Below are 22,566 nucleotides of genomic sequence, written 5' to 3' on the forward strand. Positions count from 1 at the left end.
TCAAGCATGAACTGACTTTTTAAGGTCATGCCACAGCATCTCAATAGGATTCAGGTCAGGACTTTGACTAGGCCACTCCAAAGTCTTCATTTTGTTCTTCTTCAGCCAATCAGAGGTGGACTTTCTGATGTGTTTTGGATCATTGTCCTGCTGCAGAACCCAAGTTCGCTTCAGCTTGAGGTCACGAACAGATGGTCGGACATTCTCCTTCAGAAGTTTTTAGTAGACAGCAGAATTCATGGTTCCATTTATCACAGCAAGTCTTCCAGGTCCTGAAGCAGCAAAACAGCCCCAGACCATCACACTACCACCACCATATTTTACTGTTGGTATGATGTTCTTTTTCTGAAATGCTGTGTTACTTTTACGCATTTGGCAAAAATGAGACGAGCCTTAATGTTCTTTTTGCTCAGCAGTGGTTTTCGTCTTGGAACTCTGCCATGCAGGCCATTTTTGCCCAGTCTCCTTCTTATGGTGGAGTCATGAACACTGACCTTAACTGAGGCAAGTGAGGCCTGCAGTTCTTTGGATGTTGTTGTGGGGTCTTTTGTGACCTCTTGGATGAGTCGTCGCTGCACTCTTGGGGTAATTTTGGTCGGCCGGCCACTCCTGGATAACTGTGGTTCGCTGGAGTCCCAAAGCTTTAGAAATGGCTTTATAACCTTTTCCAGACTGATCTCAATTACTTTTTTCTCATTTGTTCCTGAATTTGTTTTGATCTCGGCATGATGTTTAGCTTTTGAAGATCTTTTGGTCTACTTCACTTTGTCAAGCAGGTCCTATTTAAGTGATTTCTTGATTGAGAACAGGTGTGGCAGTAATCAGGCCTGGGTGTGACTAGAGAAACTGAACTCAGGTGTCATAAACCACAGTTAAGTTATGTTTTAACAGGCGGGGCAATAACTTTTTCACACAGGGCCATGTAGGTTTGGATTTTGTTTTCCCTTAATAATAACAACCTTCATTTAAAAACTACATTTTGTGTTTACTTGTGTTATCTTTGGCTAATATTTATATTTGTTTGATGATCTGAAACATTTAAGTGTGACAAACATGAAAAATCAGAAAGGGGGCAAACACTTTTCCACACCACTGTATATGCTTAATTTAAGAAGTTCAATGACTATGTTCGTGATATTGGACGTGTCGTGACTGATTATTGCACATTATGACCCATGGTGTCCTGTAAATCAGAGAGTTGTAATGATTGTAATCCACATAGATACAGTAATCCACAGAGAAAGAGAGAGACTTAACAGAGCAGAACAGAGCTGAAATGGAGGCTGGAGCCGCCTCAGCACCCCATGCCTATGCTGTCCATCTCTCTGCCTGAGGTAGATGAATTGTAAAGTTTGATTTCCACAGGAAGAAAGGATTTCTTGTGGTGTTCTGTGGTCCATAATGGTGGAGAGGGTGAGAGTCATTGATTGCAGAGTTGTCTGGAAACTTCTGCAGGTGGCAGGACTTGGAGTTGTATGTAAAGTCCGAGGTGTACAGGATGAACAGAAAGGGTGGCAGGACCATCCCCTGTGGGGGACCCATGTTGCTTATATTGCTGATTGATAAATCGTATTTTCATCGTCATTGCAATGAACATGCGCGATAAACACTTTGGAAAAGACTGCCTGAAACGCAATGAATAACAAACGTTGTTTTATTTAGGGATGGGTATTGAAACCTGTAAACATGTAGAAAAGTGATATTTTGATCTTCTCTGTCCACTGTCTCTCATCCACCGCTGCTGTGTTTTATACAAGCTAGCTCGGCTTTTAGCAAATTGTTACAAACAAGCTAAAACGAAAGCTGTCTGTATGAAGTCTAACTGTTTAAATTAGTTTGCCACAAATCTTAACATTTGGCAAATTCTTGTAAACTTAGCTACTGGCTGAGACAGATCAGCCTCTCCTCCCTCTACCAGCGGTACCTGCAGGCAGTGAATCACACCAGCAGCAGAGGGAGGAGGACAGAAGAAGGACTGAGACTGACTGATGTCTGTGTTCTTCATTCTTTCTAAACTTCACTTAGTATTTTGATGTCAGGAATATGATTAATTTTATTGACAGTTTAGATTTGTTTCCAATGAGATATTATTCAGGTTATATAGTGACTTTGCTGTTCTAAATATTACTGTTACTCTAGAAACAACATTTAGTTATATTTTAAATATTCATAGGAATAGGGCCCCCACCGTCAAATCTATTGAAGAACAGATTCAACTCGTTAGCCCAATCCAGGTCCCCCTGTTACCTGGCTAGCAGTCTGCTTGTTGCCAGTGATACTCCTCATGCCACTTCACACATCCTTTGCATTGTTCTGCTGGAGTTTTTGTTCCAGCTTCCTCCTGTAGCTGCCCTTGCTCTGTTGAATCCTTACCTTGAGTTCTCTGTGAACCCGTTTCACCTCTACCATCTGTGGCTTGCAGCAGCGCTACAGCAGAGCAGTGGAGGAAGGAGAAAGAAAGCCATTCACATACTGGGCTACTTTTTCAGGTTTCTCTCTGAGGTTTCCTGTTTTTTTTAAATCATTCTATTAGTTTTTACCTTGTTTCTTGATTAGGAGTACATAGTCTTCTTTTGATTCCTGTTCTCAAAATGTCCTTTTTGTCCGTCATACAAATACACACATTTAAAATCTACTCTAACACAACCCTTTTTGGCTTATTAAACTAACCAAGTGGACTCAATAAAGATGCACACACATTTACTTACGGAAGGTTTTGCAGTGTGGCTCTAGGCTGTTTTAGTACTGTAGCTGGTGGCTCCCTCAGTGCCAGAGCCTTGTCGCTTTGCAACAGCACCTCTCTCCTCCTGCCTTCATGTCTCATTGTTCTACCTTGGGTATCCATTGGTCCGTGTCATTATAGTGCAGTGGGGAGCTCCAGGCATTACATTAGCTTGTATCATGCCTGCTCTCCCTCCACCGATCCTGTTCACTCTCCCTCTGCCCAATATTTTCAAGCATAAACTGCCTTGCTTAGCAGATTAAATTAGCCAGGAAAAATGTCTTTTTCCCCTTAAACAAGCTGTGGTATTAGCTATTTATTCTTCTAGCGTACACCACTTGGGCATACTGCAGTGCAGGGGAAACAAGATCCAAACTCTGCCTGACTTGCTGTATTTATGACTTATGAAGATGTGTTGTGATTGATGGGATTTAAGATATCAATTTATAATGAAAAGACATCAAGGCTCTTTTGTTTTTCATCCAAAAGAGTCCCATCGATCCTCTTCCTTCCACCACCACCGCCTCCCCCCTCCTTGCTGATTCAGTGCAGTCCAGCTTTGCTTATGCATACGTCTGGTGAAGGCTGGATGGCAATTACTATCAGAATGCTTTGGGAGGTTTATGCAAAGCTGAGGCTGGTTGGCTATAGTAGGTTGCTCTGTCAGTCTCCTTGAAGAGGGAGAAAGGGAGAGAGTGTGGAAGAAGAGAGGGAAGAAGGGAAGGAAGAGAAAGCATTAAAGTAGGCAGGACAGAGGTAGAGTGGGCTTTAGCCAAAAACCTGTCTGAGGCAATTCCATATATATTGCAAATGCAACATGGTGCATATCCTGTGTATGTTTAGAAGATCTGTTCATTTAGAACCTATCTACAGTACAAAAGTGACTCAATACCCTTAACTTTAGAAAATCGGTTATGAAATAGATGAGTAAGACAGAATTACAAAGTATAAACCACTATTACTACTACTACTACTACTCAATATTGTGCATTATTTGTGCATATTCCCAAAGATATTTGCAAAAAATCAAATTGCCCCAAAAGAATGGACACACAATGACTTTGGAGCCTTCTGGGCCCCTGAAGGTCTCGAGCCCTGGGACAATTATCGACTTTGTTCTATTGATATATGGCCTCAGTATTAGAGATGGCCAATTAATTGATTTGACACTCAACAGAAAAATTAACAGCAGCTGCTTTGATAATTATTTAACAGTTTAAGACATTTGCAAAAATGCCAAAAAAATCTCTGGTTTCAGCTTTTCAAATGTGCTGTTCATAGATGTCAATTTGGGCTTAAGGAAATTGTGTTGCACTTTTTTCATTATTTTCTGACATTTATTAAATGAAATGGTTAATTGATTAATCGAGAAAATAATCCGTAGAATTTATCAATAATGAAAATCATTAGTTGCAGTGTTTAGCCACTGTTCCCAGTGACACTCAAAAGCAGAGTGAAAACCCTATAGTCATAGCCTCCTCCTGGCTGCAGCCACCTGCCACATTGATCTCTCTCCAAGAACTCTGTGTCTGCATGTCTTTGTCGTCTGGACACTTGCGGACAGTCTTTTTTTGAAAGCATTCATGGTGTTGCTCTCAGTTGTACACAAGAGAAATGACGGAAGTAGTTGTGTGAAGAATGAAAAAAGTTCATACCCTGCCAGAACTGTCGGTAAGACCTATAAAGGCCACTACTGCCGGTTTCAAAGCTCCTTTAATATGATCCATTTTAATATCCATTACAATATTGTCAGACCTTTGTGCTTATTTGTCTTGAAGTTAATCTTTGACACCTCCTGCATGTCACCATCTGCCAGCAACAGGGAGAGAGGGTGATATACAGAAATGAGACAGCAAACAGGTTGAGGGATGCAGAAAACCATGACGTGCAGTGAGGATGAATGCAGACAGACAGACTACTAGATAAAGAGCAAGAGATAAATGAGTGAATGAAGTGGAACAAGGGGGGAAGAGAGGGACGTATGCTGACACATCCCAGGTACTATAGCACACTGAGAACTAATGCATTGCACCACTTCCTACTGTCTGAAATGACACAGAGTTACAAGACCACATACAGGCTGTCTCTCACCTGAACCTCTACTGCTATGTTTTTCTTTCATCTTTCACTCCTTCACATATACCAACCCGTTCTCATTCCCAGGTCATCAAATACTGAAGTTTTGTCATGCCCCTTGGTGTCTCATACAGACTCACAAGGTACCTTTTAGCATCTGTATGAGACACACCAGGCTTTCAATCAACTCCAATGTAAACCCATCCACGCCAATATTAGAACATCAGAGCAATTGCTCCGGCCGTCCATTCAATCCAATATTAACCTGACCTTGGCGCTATAAGACGTTGTGAGCATCAGTCCCATTGGATAATCAAGGACCCTCAGTATTTTCCTCACTGTTAAGTACCATGTTAAGGTTTTCTTTCAATGATATCCTCAACATTTCTCAAAACTAAAACATGAAAGTGTCCTTGGTAATTCAACAATACGATAGGTCAATGTTACGGCCATCAGTTTGAATGATTTCTCCTTAATTTCTGAGAAATAAAGTTTTTTTGTCCTCTTCTTTTCTATTGGCCTTTGTCCACGTCACGTGACTGCCAAGTTTCTTTTCTGAAAACCAAAATGGTGGACATAGTTTCTACATTAAAATGCATTTTGATAACATTTCTGGCGAGATTATTTTCATAATCTTTGTTCAGTGAATGTATATGATCCTTAGTCAAACTGGACTAAGGTATTCTGCATTGCATTCATAATTTTAATATTACCTTGTTTATTTAATTATTATTATTATTACCATATTTTTGTCTATTATTCTTCTTCTGTGTTGGGTTTTTTGGGAGCAAATACCAAGACACATTCTTTGTATGCTTGCATTGGCTAATAAAACAAATTCTGATTGAATGGGCTATGTCATGCTGACATAAAATCCCAAAACCAAGAATCAAAAAGATACAAAAAATATCCAGGGTTGTGTAGAAAGTAGTTTATGCATGCCTCAGTATTTGAGGACCTGTGAATGAGAGTGAGTTAGTCTTTTCAGCCATAACCCAGGCACTTTCTTCCAAGCCTGTAGTAATGCCCTAGATTGTCAGCAATATTTTGCAATAATCTCTGAAGGTGACTCATTTTGGTCACAAGTTCCACTAAAAACAAACAAAGAAAAAGTTTCATATTATATGTTGGGCCTGGGATGTCTGGGATGGCTTGTGTCCATCAAATGTGAAAATTAAAACTTTTGGTGTAGAGCTAAACAAGATACATTGTTGGAAAGGTCTGGAGAGTAAGATAATTGCACAGAATACTTGCACAGATATTGTAATACACACATCCCCTTAAACTCCCCAGTGTACTCTTAATTCAGTATTGACAACAATCCTTTGAAAAACACTAATATTTCCTAAAATCTACAATTCCCTAGAGGCCCACCATGCAGCTTTATACAAATCAGCACAAATCAGTTGTACTTCTTCCGGTTTTCAAAGTAGTATTGTAAATAGGGTTGTAAAAAGATATATCTACTAAATACAGTGGTGTGCAAAAGTGTTTGCCCCCTTCCTGATTTCTTATTTTTTTTGCATGTTTGTCACACTTAAATGTTTCAGATCATCAAACTAATTTAAATATTAGTCAAAGATAACACAAGTAAACACAAAATGCAGTTTTTAAATGAAGGTTGTTATTATTATGGGAAAACAAAATCCAAATCTACATGGCCGTGTGAAAAAGTTATTGCCCCCTAAACCTAATAAGTGATTGGGCCACCCGTTTTCGAGCATGAACTGCCTTTTTAAGGTCATGCCACAGCATCTCAATAGGATTCAGGTCAGGACTTTGACTAGACCACTCAAAAGTCTTCATTTTGTTCTTCTTCAGCCGTTCAGAGGACTTGCTGGTGTGTTTTAGATCATTGTCCTGCTGCAGAACCCAAGTTCGCTTCAGCTTGAGGTCACTAACAGATGGCCGGACATTCTCCATCAGGAGTTTTTGGTAGACAGCAGAATTCATGGTTCCATTTATCACAGCAAGTCTTCCAGGTCCTGAAGCAGCAAAACAGCCCCAGACCATCACACTACCACCACCATATTTTACTGTTGGTATGATGTTCTTTTTCTGAAATGCGGTGTTACTTTTACGCCAGATGTAATGGGACACACAACTTCCAAAAAGTCCACAGAGTATTTTCCCAAAAGTCTCGGGGATCATCAAGCTGTTTTCTGGCAAAAATGAGACGAGCCTTAATGTTCTTTTTGCTCAGCAGTGGTTTTTGTCTTGGAACTCTGCCATGCAGGCCATTTTTGCCCAGTCTCTTTCTTATGGTGGAGTCATGAACACTGACCTTAACTGAGGCAAGTGAGGCCTGCACTCTTTGGTTCTTTGGATGTTGTTGTGGGGTCTCTGAATGGCTGAAGAAGAACAAAATAAAGACTTTGGAGTGGCCTAGTGGAGATAAGGTGAGCAAACTGTTTGCAAATGTTTATTCTTATATTATTATATCTGTTGCATAATAGCCGAACCTTATATGGATTCAGATGTGAATTTGATACAGCATTCTAGTGAGGCTGACAAAAGAAGAAGAAAAACAAAATGAAGACTTTGGAGTGGCCTAGTCAAAGTCCTGACCTGAATCCTATTGAGATGCTGTGGCATGACCTTAAAAAGGCAGTTCATGCTCGAAAACCCTCCAATGTGGCTGAATTACAACAATTCTGCAAAGATGAGGGGCCAAAATTCCTCCACAGCGCTATAAAAGACTCATTGCAAGTTATCGCAAAAGCTTAATTGCAGTTGTTGCTGCTAAGTGTGGCCCAACCAGTTATTAAGTTTAGGGGGTCAATCACTTTTTCACACAGGGCCATGTAGGTTTGGATTTTGTATTCCCTTAATAATAACCTTCAGTTAAAAACTGGATTTTGTGTTTACTTGTGTTATCTTTGACTAATATTTAAATTTATTTGATGATCTGAAACATTTAAGTGTGACTAACATGCAAAAAAAAAAAAGAAATCAGGAAGGGCCAAACATTTTTGCACACCACTGTATATACTATCTAGGACAGCCGAACTAGTAATTACACTGCATCTAGATAATCTATGTTAAGAAAAAGTAAAAATGTTGGTTTATTTAAGATATTTTAGCCAAAACAGGAGTCGAACATCCCATGGTATACAGCTTCCGCATGACAACCAATGGGAAGAGAAAAAAAGTTTTCCCTGGAGCATTTCATGCCCAAAACGCCTATGTAAAACCTATGTGTCACACTATGTCTAGTTGATTATGACTGTAAATTCATTGTACAATAAGTACTTATTAAGTAATTTAAAAAATTTCCACCAGACTTCAGGTTTAGCGGTGAGATGGTTTGGTTTCCTCTTGCAGCAGTGGTTAAGGATCATTGGTAATGTAGCCTAGCGTTTCACTATCCAAAACTGACAAGAAAAAACGTTTCTCAGAATCGAAGGAGAAATAATCAAAACTGATAGCCGTAACATTAACCTATCTTATTGTTGAATTATCAAGGACACTTTCATGTTTTAGTTTTGAGAAATGTTGAGGATGTCATTGAAAGAAAACCTTAACATCGGAATTAACAGCGAGGAAAATACTTCTGGGTGGCGGGTCCTCGTTTCTCCAATGGGACTGATGCTAACAGTGTCTTCTAGCGCCACGGTCAGGTTAATATTGGAGTGAATTGATGGCGTCTAATATTGCCGCAGATGGTTTTACATTGGAGTTAACTGAAAGCCTTTGGTGTCTCATACAGACACTAAAGGGTACCATGTGCCAAGGAGCGTGACAAAACGTCGGTATTTGACGACATGGGAATGAGAATGGGTTGCATATACACACATATTCACACAGCCAGTGTGTGTGTGTGTGTGTGTGTGTGTGTGTGCAGAGGGATCCTAGCCAACATACTGCTGTATCCTAAACAGTATGCAACTCTTCAGCAGGACTAGTTATAGTGAAGTCACCTTTACCAGGGACACTGTATGTGTGTGTGTGTGTGTCTGTGTCTTTTCTGCAGTGTAAGAGGACATCCCAAAGTATCAGTTTGTATAATCTTTCAGCTGCAGTCACATTTCTAACCACAAACTGTGGTCTAAGTGGGTACATGTATGTGAATAGACAGTTAGGGTTGTAATAATAAATTACATTTGCTTGTATTACTTTCCTTTGTCTTGTTAGGTGATGTTCACATCTCTAGATCCTCTAGAACAGCACATAGAAATGTTATCTGATCTGACGCTTCTACCCGCAGGGTGACATTACTTGTCTGTGCCTTCCAAAACTGTTACAGATCTCAGTGCAAAAATAAAAATGTTTTCTGATCTTACACTTCTATGGTTTAAGTTTGGTTAAGTTTAAGCACAAAAAGACTTGGTTAAGGTTAGGGAAAGATCATGGGTTTTGTTAAAATTCATACTTTGTTAAGATTCATGTCATAGGTAAAAGAAACCAAGGTTGAGTGTCGGTATACATCGACCCCAATCTCTTCCCTATGCAGACTTATAATACTACTATAATAATCACTCTACTTCCTCCTTTGTTCCCAATGGACAAGAGTCATAATCTGCACAGCCGCTAGAGGGCTTTCTAGAATGTAAAGATATGTAATTTTTAAGTATTTTCTGAAACGGCTGATGCTGTCGGAGGACAGTCTCCTTGATTTAATGATCTTTGTTGAAACAGTGTAAACATTTCATTTAGTTTCCTGATTTAGTGATTATTATCTATTGCAACCATGTCTCCTAGAAAATATCTATTCAACAAATTTGCTTTGCCAAATTAAATTTGTAGGAAACATAATTGCTTTGACATTTGACAATGGAGACTGGGTATAAAAACATTGGGTTAAGGTTAGGGAAAGATGATTTTGGTTAAACATTGAAAAAGTCAACATGTCCTGTCTTCTGCTGCAAGTCATTGGCCTGGTGTAGCCACTTCCTGGAGTCCTAGCTTGTTGCCTGGCAACCTCACGGTGACGACAAGTCTTTTACACTTCAGTTTTTGTACAGACTAAACAAATCTGGCTGGCTGTAGCTTCATATTTATCATACAGACATGATAGAGGTATCAATCTTCTCATCTAACTCTTGGCAGAAAGTGAATAAGTGTATTTCCCAAAAATGCTGAGCTTGTGTTGAGATTCCTTTAAAACTCAAAGCATGCCCACTGGTATGATGTTGTGAAGTTCAGAAAGGTTCAAGGCTCAACAAGTTTACTTAATTAAGATTTAACTGAAACCACAATCTTTCCCTAACCTTAACCAATGTGCTTTTGTTACCTAACCCAGACTATCTTCCATGGAACTCCATGTGGTAGATCAAAGGCGCATTTCCTTCACTTGAATTTTTTTCCCCACGGAATATAATACAGGCAGCAGTTCTTTAATTCCAAAACGTATTTGGAAATACAAATTAGTAGTATATAAATGTAATTGGTAGTAGACAAGGTAAAGCAGCTTCTATGTCCTGTGTGAACAGTCCTTTAGTTTTCTTTTGCTTACCCTGATGGTATTTTGCCCCACAGTATATACATAAGCTGGAGGTCACAGCTTACATTTAGTGTTCCACAGCTTTCTCTTTCTGTAGTTTTGTTAGTATCCTTTCCTCCTCCTTTCTTTCTCTCCCTCTCTCCACTGACATATAGGTCAGTGTGGGATCAATGTGATGAGTTTGGGCACAGATCTCAAGCCTGGCCAGGCTAAACCACTCTAATTAGAAGCTTTTGATCTTCCGTCCCAAGTTGAGATCAGTTTTTTCACCCCTTCTTACAATTGTCTTATCTTCGCTCATTTTCTTTTTGTCTGAAAAAAACACTTTTTCTCTCATTCCCTCTATCATCCCTTTCTTGACATCTCTCTCCCTTACTGACTTGCGCACTTGCTTTTTGCTGTTTGTCTTCATCCCTCGCCCCTCCATTGCTCCCTTTCTCTCTCTCAGTATTGACATTATTTGCCAAGTACTTAGGTAATGAGTATATTCTGAGTCACCGGATGATGTTTTAGTGTTATTCCTTCCGATATGCTAACAGTTCCATTTGAATTTTGACACCAAAAAAGCATGGTGACGTGTAAATGCAAATGTAAATGCAATAGACTGGGGGCGCTGTTTTGCTGGCACATTGAATTGCCAATGCCAAAATGAATTGCCATTTGAATAAAGAGAACAAAAAGCCATGGCAATATGAAATGCAATTGATTGAGCTTTCATTTAAATTTTTAATCAAAATAATTCAAACTGAATTGAGGATTGCATTGCCACTTTGCATATTGAATTGCCAATTGCAAAATGCATTGCCATTTGAATATAGAGGCCAAAAAACGTCCATAGTTTGTCTGCTGTTTGACTTTGACAAATGTGCTAGCAAACAGTTGCCTACTTCCAGCACAGTACAACATTAGCAATACTTTTGAGTTATATTTCTGTTCTCCTAATTAATGTCCAATTTTCACACTTATTTTAGCTTTGGTGGGGTCTCTACCAACTCCTGAAAAAAAGATCTGGCTATTTGGTTGCTAACTGTTCAACCCTATTCACCAGCTAGTCTCTAACTTTGTTTGTCAACTGTTTTGTGCTGGGCAGGTATTTTCGAAGCTACAATAATAGATTTTTTGACCACTTGTGGGTAGAACAACTCCACAACAAGCAAAAATCCCATATCTCAGACATATTTATTAACTGGTAAACTGGTTTTGGCAAGTGTGTTACAGTAGCAATCGTTAGCCATATTTACACATCCAGCAGACACGGAGCAACATTAGCATTCATTGTGAGTCCTGTTTTTGTTCTGTTGTGGTGTCCACTAACTCCTGACAAAGATATCTGCCTCTCTAGCTGCTTAATATTCCACTGTGTTCACCAGTTAAATGCTAAACTTGTCTGTCCTGTGTTTGGTGCAAGGCAGATTTTTTGCTGAAAATAGCTGCATTGTGAAGCTGGAAACAGTTTTGAGATGCGCAAGCAAACAAAAAGCTAAAGGTGGCTAAATAGATACCTGAGGGGGAATTGCAGAGTTGGGTAATAATTGTCTGGGTTTATCACTACTAGCGATCCCTTTCATGTTACATACATAAAGAAAGAAAAAACAGAAAGAAAGAAAGAAAGAATTGAGAAGGGAACAAAAACAAGGCTTGAATAAGGAGAGATATAACGATACCAAGAGATTACAGAAAGGGAAGAACAAAACTGAAGGAGAAAGGTATAAAAAGAGTGACAGAAATAGGTGAGAAAATAGCAGAGACAGAAGGGAGAAAATGTAGTCAGTGATGTAAAAGATAAAGAGAGAAAGCTAAAGAAAGAGAAGAGACTGTCCATGGGAAAAGGTAAGGAAAGAGATTTAGGTCATTCTGTATGACTGGCAGGAGCGAGGGAATGTGATGGAGAAGACGAAGCAGGGAGGTATGAAGGAAAGTAGGGAGAGGGAAGAAGAGAAAGCAGGATGAACTCTAGCGTTGCTTGTGTCTTGTAGACATGGGTGTGAAGGTTTTTTTTTCATTGTGACCTTTTTTATTTTTATATTGTTGTTTTACATTTTTCTTGTTTTCTTTTAAAATCATTCAGTGGTAATTATAGCTAGGAAGAGATCAGGAAGAAGAAGTATACAGCCCATCAAGAAGACTGTTGTGTAAAGTATGTGAAAGTTTTAGATACACAGTTGTTATATACAGTACATGTCACTTGAATATCAATTATAAAATAGAAGAAAATGTATTCTGTATTCTTAATTATTAAGTTAGTATGTAACCTAAAAATGTATATATAAAATCAAGCTTAATCTTCAGCATTATAAATAACTAATAGCTGTAACCTGTGGTTACCATAGTAACAACTATTGTGGTTTAATACCACAGCAAACACTCTGTGAGCAGCTACTTTGTCAGAAATACAACAGAAGAGAACTGGTGTATCTGTTTATACATTGAATGGCTTTTGTTGATAAAATGCTGACCATAAGTAGTATCAGAAATGGAGTTTGGTTTGGATTATAACTTGTGTAGTGGACAAATGGTTCTGCAAAAAGCATTTCTCTTTTGCATAATAATCATTGAAAGCAAAATGATTCTCTGGATCTGCTGCTCTTCATTTCTTGTCACTTAGGAATGATAACAAAATTCATCCAGTGAGCTGATTGGTCAGTAGTCAGGCTGTTGGCAGGTTTTGATTTGATCCTCTGAAGTTACCCTGCTCTGGAGCAGGTTAGCCGTGTAGCACAGGTTAGCATGGTGATTTACCTCAGTTAAAAATGAACTAGCTTCATGAGTCTAGAAAATCTGAGTCAACCTAAAAGATAGCTGGCTAGGTCACTAATCTGGCTATGTGATACAGGCCCCTGATTGAAAGTACATGCTTGTAATGTTTCACTCTGGTTGTAAAAAAGTATTGTTGGTGCATCATCGTCACTGGAAAAATCCATGTGTGTGTCAGTCTTCATCAGGGGGTTGTGAGACAACTAAGTCAAAACTTTTTTTAACCCTCAGCTGGCCACAGTGGTAGCTAAAGCCCTCATGTCAACCAGTCAGACAATCACATTATTTTACCAGCCAACTAGAACACCAAATGATGGCTGGTTACCTGCCAAAGTGTCTGGCAGAGCAGACAGACTCACCAGCCAGACAATTTTGGGCAGCATTTGGCTGGTAGAAGGTGTTTCCCACTGAAAGATTACTCATGCAGACTGTCATCTGACAACAGAAATAGAAAGCTACTGTACTGTATGTCAGTGAAAACACCTGTATAGTTTTATATGCTATGTTTAAAGACAAAGTAAACAATTGCAGAAAAAGACAGGGGTGTCACAAAATGTCTGCTTCTTAAGATATCTGGCAATGTCAAGTAAATGAAAGTATAACAATATATATGTGTAGGGGCTGTGTATTACACAGCTGTGTTCAAGTATTCAATTCTGATTGTCCAACGGACATATTCTGATGTAGGGTAGGATTTCTCTCTGAATACCCAACAAAATTCTCATTAATCATAAACACTTGACTTCTTAGATGGACATAACACTTGTTAAATTAAAGTTGTTGTGTTTAGCCACACATGGCTCTAGGAATGTTAATACTGGTCGGTTAGTTGGACGGTCAGTTCACCACTCTGTTCCAGACTGAAATATCTCAACAACGATAGATCAGATGGATTTCCATGAATTTTTTTTATACAGTATATATCCATGTTCCCCAGTGGATGAATCCTACTGTCTTTGTTGCTCCCTTCTCTTTAGCACTAGCACCACCTTGAGGCTGACAGTTTTGGTATGGGTTTTCATCTAGCCATGTCATGACGACATGTGTTTATGTTCAAGAGACAAAGCCCTCTAGCGGCCACAGTAATTATGGCAGGAACCAAAGAGGTTTCCAACCATGAGTCAGTGTTGTTTTTTTAAAGCATTACCACAATCGCTCCCTAACCTTAATTTTACCTTTTAATCTGTAACTTTAAATTGGCTGAATAGCAGTGTTACTGAATTTGTTCACATTGCAATGGTTACAGCTGTTGTAGATGCTTGCTTCTGACATTCTGCTTCTATAGTTGCACTCTTAGTTAGTTTTTGGTCTAACCTTGTAAATTGTTTTAGCTTGAAACAGTCATTTCAATCACTATTTTGTGTCAAATGATCAAAGTTATTAGTAAGAAGCCTTGATGGGAATAAAGTAAAATATTTTTTGCATCAGCCTGATTAAGTACCTTGATTTGACAGGTGTTTAATTCACTAGATTAACCAAAAACAGAAATTCTTGTCTGATTATTGTATCTGAAAACAGTTTCCCAATAGATTGTCCAGAAACTTTGGTATATCACAATATATATTTAAAGTGCTAAAAAATTAAAAATTAAATTTACCATTATATATCCATAACTCCCTCTCAGATCATAACTCTGAAGAAGTTATATCATTCACATATCTGACAACAAAAGGGCTGCACAGGCATCTCCCCTGCATTAGTAATAAATATCAAAATAAAATAACTAAGTGAGTGATACTGCAGCAAGATCACATGTATATTCAATGTATACTCATTTTGATACTGACCAAAAATGGATTGAGATTTTTTCTAAAAGGTGTAGCATTCACTTAAAGGGGTTCGCAAGGCAAGTTGTAAAATTAAATGAGGGGGCGTTTATGCTGTGTATCCTTTTGTATCTGCTTTTAATACATTTCCAACACCCCAAAAATGCTCAAGAATGTGTGTGTGTGTGTGTGTGTGTGTATCCAGGGCAGCTTTAGATAGTAGTGTTAAATTAGACCATGATAATAAGCTGTGGGACTTGATGTGCTCCCTGGGGTGGCAGCTCCTTGACTCATTTAGAATTGGTTAGCACCTACTTGACTGTCTCTCCCTCTACTACCTAGCTGCAGCCGCAGGTCATCATGTATTTTAAATTGTTTGCAACATTTGTTAATGCAATGCACTCTGAGCTGCATCTTATGTATAAAAGATGCTATACAAATAAAGATAATTATGATTATTATTGGAGTTTTAGCTGGTTCACGGTTATGACAAGACTCCAGGAAGTTACTGTGCCCAGCCAAAAAGGCAGATATTTTTCTCTGCAGTTGATGGAGAACAAACCAGAGCTAAAAGGAGAGTGAATATTGGACTTACATTCATCAGGTGGACACAAACACCACTCCAGATGAATGTTAATCTTGCCCTGTGTCTGCTGCTGGATGTGACTGTATCTTCAATCGGCTGCTTCTTGGCATGTGGTATGTGATCAACCTTTCCTCCAAAGTTTCAGTTGGTTGATTTTGGTCAGAAAATGCCAAATATGCATGCAAATGTGCTTACAGTGAAAAATGTATATGAACAGTATCTGGGCAGCCCAGTTTCTGCATGATTGTGAGGCAGGACATTGCTGAAAACAAACATCAGGGTTTTAAGGAAGGAAAGGGGTTTAGAAAAAGAGCCTAAATGATGTTAATAGTCCTTGGGATTTGCATGCGTGTGAACGAACATTGACATGTATTCCAGCATTTAGGAAGACAATTGCTACTCCACACACTGGGAGGACCCCAATACATCCAGGCAGCTCACTGCATAGAGCACAGGGAGAGGGTGAGAGAGAGAGAGAGAGAGAGATGGGAGGGCAAGGAATAGTAGGGGATAGGGGGATGCTGCAGAGAAAAAGAAATCTCATTATTCACACATGAGCACTGTACAGAAAATGACTGATGATATGCTACATAAAATATATGAATGATTTGCCAATTGCAAGGTATATGGAGTACGTGTGTGTGTGTGTGTGTGTGTGTGTGTGTGTGTATTGGTGGTCTGATAGGTGGTCTAAGACAAACAGATGATCATTGATCCTATGCTGATGGCAAAAAGACTGCTCAATCTACGTACACAAACATCAATAGACATTTTTTAAGTTGACACGTGTGCTTTCATAATGGTGCTCACAGTAATGCATACATCTCCTTATTCCTCATCATCATCATCCTTCCCTCTCTCCCTCTATCTCTCTGACAGCGCTGTTATCAATGGGATTGCAACAGTCAGAACATTTGCACTGAATTAACAGCATTCCTCCACTCCCCTCAGTGTGTTATTGGTGCCCCCTATCTGCAGCCTATTGGCATAACCACTGTTTTACACATACTGCAATGGCCCAAACCCCTCCTCCTCCACCAGCAATCACATGGACACCAAAATACTAATGACAAAGGCTGGCCAGAATGGCTTAAATTGGCCAAATGTTGGTGTGCAGGTTTGACAGTTTTCTGTAGGGTTGCTTGAGTAAACGCAGATGATGTATGCTTGATGTGCAAATTGTAACACTTCTCTCTCTCCTCAATATGTTTCTCTTTCTGCAGTATGTGGCATTCGGCTCGCTCTTCTTCATCCTCCTCTCCATCTCCACCTTCTGCCTGGAGACCCACGAAGCCTTCAACACCATCTACAACAAAACGGAGAATGTCACCGTTGGCAACATGACGCATGAGGAGGTACAGTGAAGTTTTAGTGAATTGTTTTTTTAATATTAGAGATGGTAATGCGTTAAAGGGACACTCCAGCGTATTGCTCTTCTATAAAGTTAGAGTTTCTATACACTCACGTGCATAGTTAAAGAGGAATTGCTAAAGAAACTTTTGACAGGAAGTGAGAAAAGAGTAGGACTGTAAAGCACAAATGCATATGACATTATATAGTGGAACAATATGCCCTGGGGAGCATGGTATTTATTGGGCCTTTGGGCATATAGTGAATGAATAAATCAATGAGTAAAGGCTTAATAAAATCAACAACCCTTTATTTTTTTCTTCTACCCTGCAGATAGTGTATGAGGTAGTCACAGATGGCTGGCTGACATATGTGGAGGGCGTCTGCGTCATTTGGTTCACCATTGAGGTGATGCTGCGCGTCATCTTCTGCCCTGACAAGGCAGAGTTCTTCCGCAGCGCCCTGAACATCATAGACTTTGTGGCCATTGTGCCCTTTTACCTGGAGGTGGCGCTGAGCGGTCTCTCCTCCAAAACAGCCAAAGACGTGCTGAGCTTCCTACGTGTGGTGCGCTTTGTCCGTATCTTGCGTATATTCAAGCTGACCCGCCACTTTGTCGGTTTACGGGTCCTGGGCCACACTCTGCGGGCGAGCACCAACGAGTTCCTGTTGCTCATCATCTTCCTGGCACTGGGCGTCCTCATCTTTGCTACCATGATTTACTATGCCGAACGCATTGGTGCCGACCCAGACGATCCGACGGCTGCGGCCCACACCAACTTCAAGAACATCCCCATTGGCTTCTGGTGGGCTGTGGTGACCATGACCACGCTGGGCTACGGGGATATGTACCCTGAGACCTGGTCGGGAATGCTGGTGGGTGCCCTCTGCGCCTTGGCCGGTGTCCTGACCATTGCCATGCCTGTGCCCGTCATCGTCAACAACTTTGGCATGTACTACTCCCTCGCCATGGCCAAGCAGAAGCTCCCAAAGAAGAGGAACAAGCACATCCCCCGAGCGCCACAACCAGGCAGCCCCAACTACTGCAAACCAGACGCCCTGGCCATGGCAACTGCCTCACCGCACAGGCTGATGGGCAATGTGCTTGGGCCGGGCATGGTGGGATCTGGTAGCATGATGGCTACTGGAGACTGCCCACTGGCACAGGAGGAGATCATCGAGATCAACAGGGCAGGTGAGTAATTGAACATACTGTAACTGAGCTCAAAAGCTGAGAGAAAAAACAATATTTTACAGTCATGTTCAGCATCCAAATGTAAAGGCCCTGTCACACAAGCATTTTTAACAGCAACATTTTGGAGTGAAATCAATCCATTTCAACTGAATCGCTGCAAACAACAGATCTGCTCATGGGGGGCAAAGCAAATATACGCAAATCTTTCACCTCTAGTATAACTATGCTCAGGTGTCTCTCTGTATTCCAGGATCAAACCTGGTAAAGGAGATGTCTGATTATCTGTTAATCTGTTGATTATTTTTTAACTGATAACTGAAGTAAGTGATTACTCATTTAGTCTGTAATTGTCATAAAATAGTGAAAAATTCCCATCATCAGAGCCCAAGATTCAAATAGCTTGTTATGCCTTGCCAACAGCTCAAAACCCAAAGGCATTCAATTAACAATTATATGAAACAGAGAAAAGCAGCAAATCCTCAACATTTGAGCTGGAAACAGGTAAGGCTTGATATTTTTGCTTGATAATAGACTTAAACAAAAATTGGTTATGAAGATAGTTGCCTCCTTTCAATTAACTAGTCGGTTAATTGTTTAAATGCTAGTTAAAATGATAAAAAGTGTGTCAATAAAACAGAGGCCTCTGAATCGTGTATCTAATTTTAACCAATATCACGACTCACCCCAAAACAACGAAATTTAGGGTCCTTGAATTTCATTGTGAAAATCACTCAAAAGGGCTTGACTAGGATGCGAGTGTTGGAACGTGGGTGTGGTAGAGCAGTAGAGGTCACGGGACATGTTTTCTATTTTTGTGTGTATGGGCTTGGATGTTGTTTTGGACATGGTTTGGCATGGTTGAGAAAGGATTTGTTTCTGCATCAGACATGTCATCTCTACTTCTTTACTAATTATAGAGTTTCAAACTCTGAAATGTGGCATGAGTTAAGCCCTGGAATGACCTTAACAAAAAATATTATTTAAAACTGTCCAAGTTTCTCACTTTCTCATAAAACTGATGACCAGAGGTCAGATTTCAAACACTGAACTGATGTGAGAAGTGTGTATCTCACAGGTTTTGAAGCTGTAAATAACTTAGTGATGTCCTCGTTCTTCCTAGAGTGGAGTACACTAAAATAGATGTTAATGTACGATGAGATGAGAAAGCTGAAAAAAAGCTTATTACTTTCCATCTTTTTCCTCTCACAGCCAGATGCTGTACCACCAAGGCTGACATGTTCAGATAATCCTCTGTTGGGTCTATATAGATATACAGTATTTTCTGCCTGTCAAAACATTGATCCAGGCCATGTCTTCTCATCTCTGCTGTTTTAATGGACATGTCCATCATCTGCAATGATACACGAATGTGTGTGTGTGCGTGCGCAAACTTTTCATGTAAACAACCAAGTGCAGCACTATGAATGTCTTCCAGTAGAGACTGAAAAAGCGCTCTATTATCCCCATATTTCAATAATTTCTTGTCTCAATGATGGCCAGCTATTCATTCTGCCTTCTAGTGTGGCAGTTCAGAACCACTACAAAACACTTTTGATTTTTGATGTGGTCGAACAACATGTTGAACGAACTAGTTACTTTCCAGCATAATCCCGGCCCTAAATCTTGTTACCAGTTTATTGTGCGCAGCCATTTGTGTCCTCGCTCTCTATCTCTCGCCGTGTGTGTGTGTGTGTGTCCACCCCTCTAGCCTGTGCCTGTATCTGAAACTGCTGAGCAGTAAATCATATCAGATTAGATTTGACAGCTGTGTTGAAAGCTACAAACATTGCTTCCCCTGTAGCCATCTCCTTTTTTGTTTGTGTGTGTGTGCGCAGCAGACTATATATTTTCTTTCTTTCTCTCTTTCTCCCACTCCTTTGTGTAGTCTCTCTCATTCAGTGCTTTTAAATGCGGTGTGTGAGTATATGAAGTGTGTGTGTGTGTGTGTGTGTGTGTGTGTCTACAGCCTGCTCTGCTGCAGTGTGTTGGTCATGTGATCAGGATAGCTATCACAAGGCACTAACGTTCCTTTACATCCCCCTCCCTCCTCTCTCCTCTTTCCCTCTCTCTTCTATCGTTTCTCCATCCTCCCTTTACCGTCTTTAATTTTCCTTTTACCTTCTAATCGTTTTTCTGTTTCCACTTCTCTTTCATCTCCCGTTTTTTTTGGCTTTTGCTCCTTCTCCTCTCTCCCAACCATTAATCTTCTCTTCCTTCACCTCCCCTCCTCCTCACTCTCTCAACATTTCCCCTCCCATCTCCTCTCCTTTCCTCTCCTGTTACTTCCTCTCCTCTCCTGCTTCTTCCTCTTCTCTCCTCACTTTTCCTCTCTCATTCTTTCCTCCCATCTCCTCTCCATGTTTCCTCTTCTCCCCTTTCCTTTCCGTGTCTTCTTTCCTCTCCTATTTAACTCCTTTCCTTTCCTCTATACTTTTACCCTCTCACCTACGGCTTTTCCTTCCTCTCTCTGTACACCATTTCTCCATTTCCCTCCTCTTCTGTCACCTCCTCCCCACTGTATTTTTTTTAAATTTTAATTTCTACCACTCTTTTTTCTTTATCTCTGTTGCTACCCCCCATCTCTCCCAGACTCCAAGCAGAACGGCGACGCGGCGACCAACGCAGCGGCCCTGGCCAACGAGGACTGCCCCACCATTGACCAGGTCCTAGGGGATGAGCGTAGCCCGGCCACTGGGGGTCTCGGCTCCACCACCAGCCGCGAGCGCTACCCGCATGACCGTGCTTGCTTCCTGCTGAGCGCTGGGGAGTTCCAGCGCACAACGGACGGGAACGTTCGGAAAGGTAGGAGGGCGGAGGAGGGGAGGAGGAGGATTGATTGTGGGGGAAGAGGGGGCGGAGCGGGGCGATACTTGAGTGACAGCAGTGGGCTGTCGCTTGATGCATGGTCCTGATTGATATGTAACGTGTGTGTTGATGTTTTTGCACACTACACACACTGTCAGCACATATGTTCCAAGCACACACATATCTAATCACACATGTACATACAGGGGCTTGACAAAATAAAAGGAACACATAACAATATAAAAATACATACAGGTGTTCATTGTATTGTGTCCAACCCCCTGCACCTATAGAATGTGTTACACACACAGACACATACAGCACAAAGTAGATGTGAAAGCACACACGCCATACAGACAACATAAAAAGTATATAGCATATAATTGTATTTCAAAATAAAAGTACTGAAGAGGGCTTTATGCTAAGCTAAAACTAAGACTCAGCAACACACACAAACACTCAAAATATTACATTTCCCCCTCACTCCCCTCTATCATTGAGTGACAGCTCAGCATCACCACGAGACTCACTCCATTAAGACCGTTTAACATGATGAGCTCTCTCCTCATCAAATAACATATCAATGTCCAATGAATGGCACTGATATTTAATACAATGATTCTTCTCATTCACACCGTCAAACTACAGTTGTTGTAGAAGAAGTCCCCTTCATGCATTTATCCTGCATCTGTACTGCAGAGGTACTGCAGAGGCTGCTGCAGCACTGCCATCTGCGCTGATGTTGAAGTGACTGGATTTACTCTGCTTTACTCTAACACAAACTTATTCATGACAGTTTTTTGTGAATTGTGGTCAAAGAATGCAATACTCAGATTCTGCAGCTGATTCCTTACTGAGGTGGGTCAACAGTCACTCAGCAACACTACATTCAGGATAACATTGGTCTTCTGTGTATGCTGTATTATGTGTTCATCACAGATGATACAGTTGTATGTGTACTGTAACTAATTACATACAGCTAAACTGTTTCATTTCAAAACACTGTCTTTTATTGGGATTATAGTGTTACCTGTAATGTTTGATACAGAGAGGTGTTACAATAGTAATTCTATTTTTTTACTATCAACAAATCCCATGAAAAGACAAAAGACTAGCATCAGTTCTTTGTTCAGATGGCGTAAATTACAACCGTTTACCATCTAGTGGCCTCTTGAATTATGACTTTAGTCTGTCGTGAACATGTGATGATGTTATTAGTACCGCAAAACATCATAGGCAGGAGGTCACGGTGGATGGATGGGTCAACACATCGTGTAAAATGACAAAAAAAATATCCACACATTGCTGCTTCGTTCCCAAAACTTCTTCTGGACTATAAATCATATTTCACATACTTTGATTTTGCTGCTACAAGTGCAATAACTGTATTTCATGCTGCTAACACTGCTCTCTAGACACACAACACGTTACCCACCACCCATTTCCATTCTCTCAAGCGCAATTTTTGTTCAAGGTCAATTTTTGCATTGCAACTTATTTTTTCATTTATTTGTTTTTATTTTTGTCTCAATACATTTTTAGTTACTAGTTATGTACAGTGTTTATTGTATTGTTTTTCAACATTTTATTTTGTACACAGTAGTAGCACATGATGTATAAAGTACTCTATTTTTTTAAAGTTACTTATGAATTCTTTGCATATGTTCTTGTATTTCCTATTTATGCTTTGACACTTCAAGAAGTCTCTTCTTCTTATCTAATATTATATATACATGGACATAACAGCATTTAGACCACAAATGACTTTCCTCAAATGGTCTTCCAGAGGTCAAAACATGTTTATGTAGAATAAAAGAAAACTTGGGAATGACAGGAGTGTGTAGGGTTTTTTTTCTTCTTCTTTTTCTG

At 40.1% G+C, this 22,566-nt stretch overlaps 1 protein-coding gene across 10 annotated transcripts in view; it reads left to right on the forward strand.

Moving 5' to 3' along the window:
- Positions 1-22,566, forward strand: part of LOC122869301 (potassium voltage-gated channel subfamily C member 1-like) — a 136,292-nt gene that overhangs the window by 47,659 nt on the left and 66,067 nt on the right. For 9 of the 10 annotated variants that reach the window (XR_006376291.1, XR_006376292.1, XR_006376290.1 and 6 more), the window contains exons 2-4: positions 16,571-16,702; positions 17,031-17,892; positions 20,482-20,694. Coding sequence is in view for 6 of the 10 variants with exons in the window: in XM_044182144.1 (XP_044038079.1) it covers positions 16,571-16,702; positions 17,031-17,892; positions 20,482-20,694 (1,207 nt within the window). In the remaining 4 variants the exon portion in view is untranslated. Of the gene's footprint in view, positions 1-16,570; positions 16,703-17,030; positions 17,893-20,481; positions 20,695-21,345; positions 22,564-22,566 lie in introns of those variants that run through there. The other variant, XM_044182147.1, reaches the window with a different exon arrangement.

The sequence above is a fragment of the Siniperca chuatsi genome, linkage group LG21, assembly GCF_020085105.1.
Source record: "Siniperca chuatsi isolate FFG_IHB_CAS linkage group LG21, ASM2008510v1, whole genome shotgun sequence".
Classification (NCBI taxonomy): domain Eukaryota; kingdom Metazoa; phylum Chordata; class Actinopteri; order Centrarchiformes; family Sinipercidae; genus Siniperca; species Siniperca chuatsi.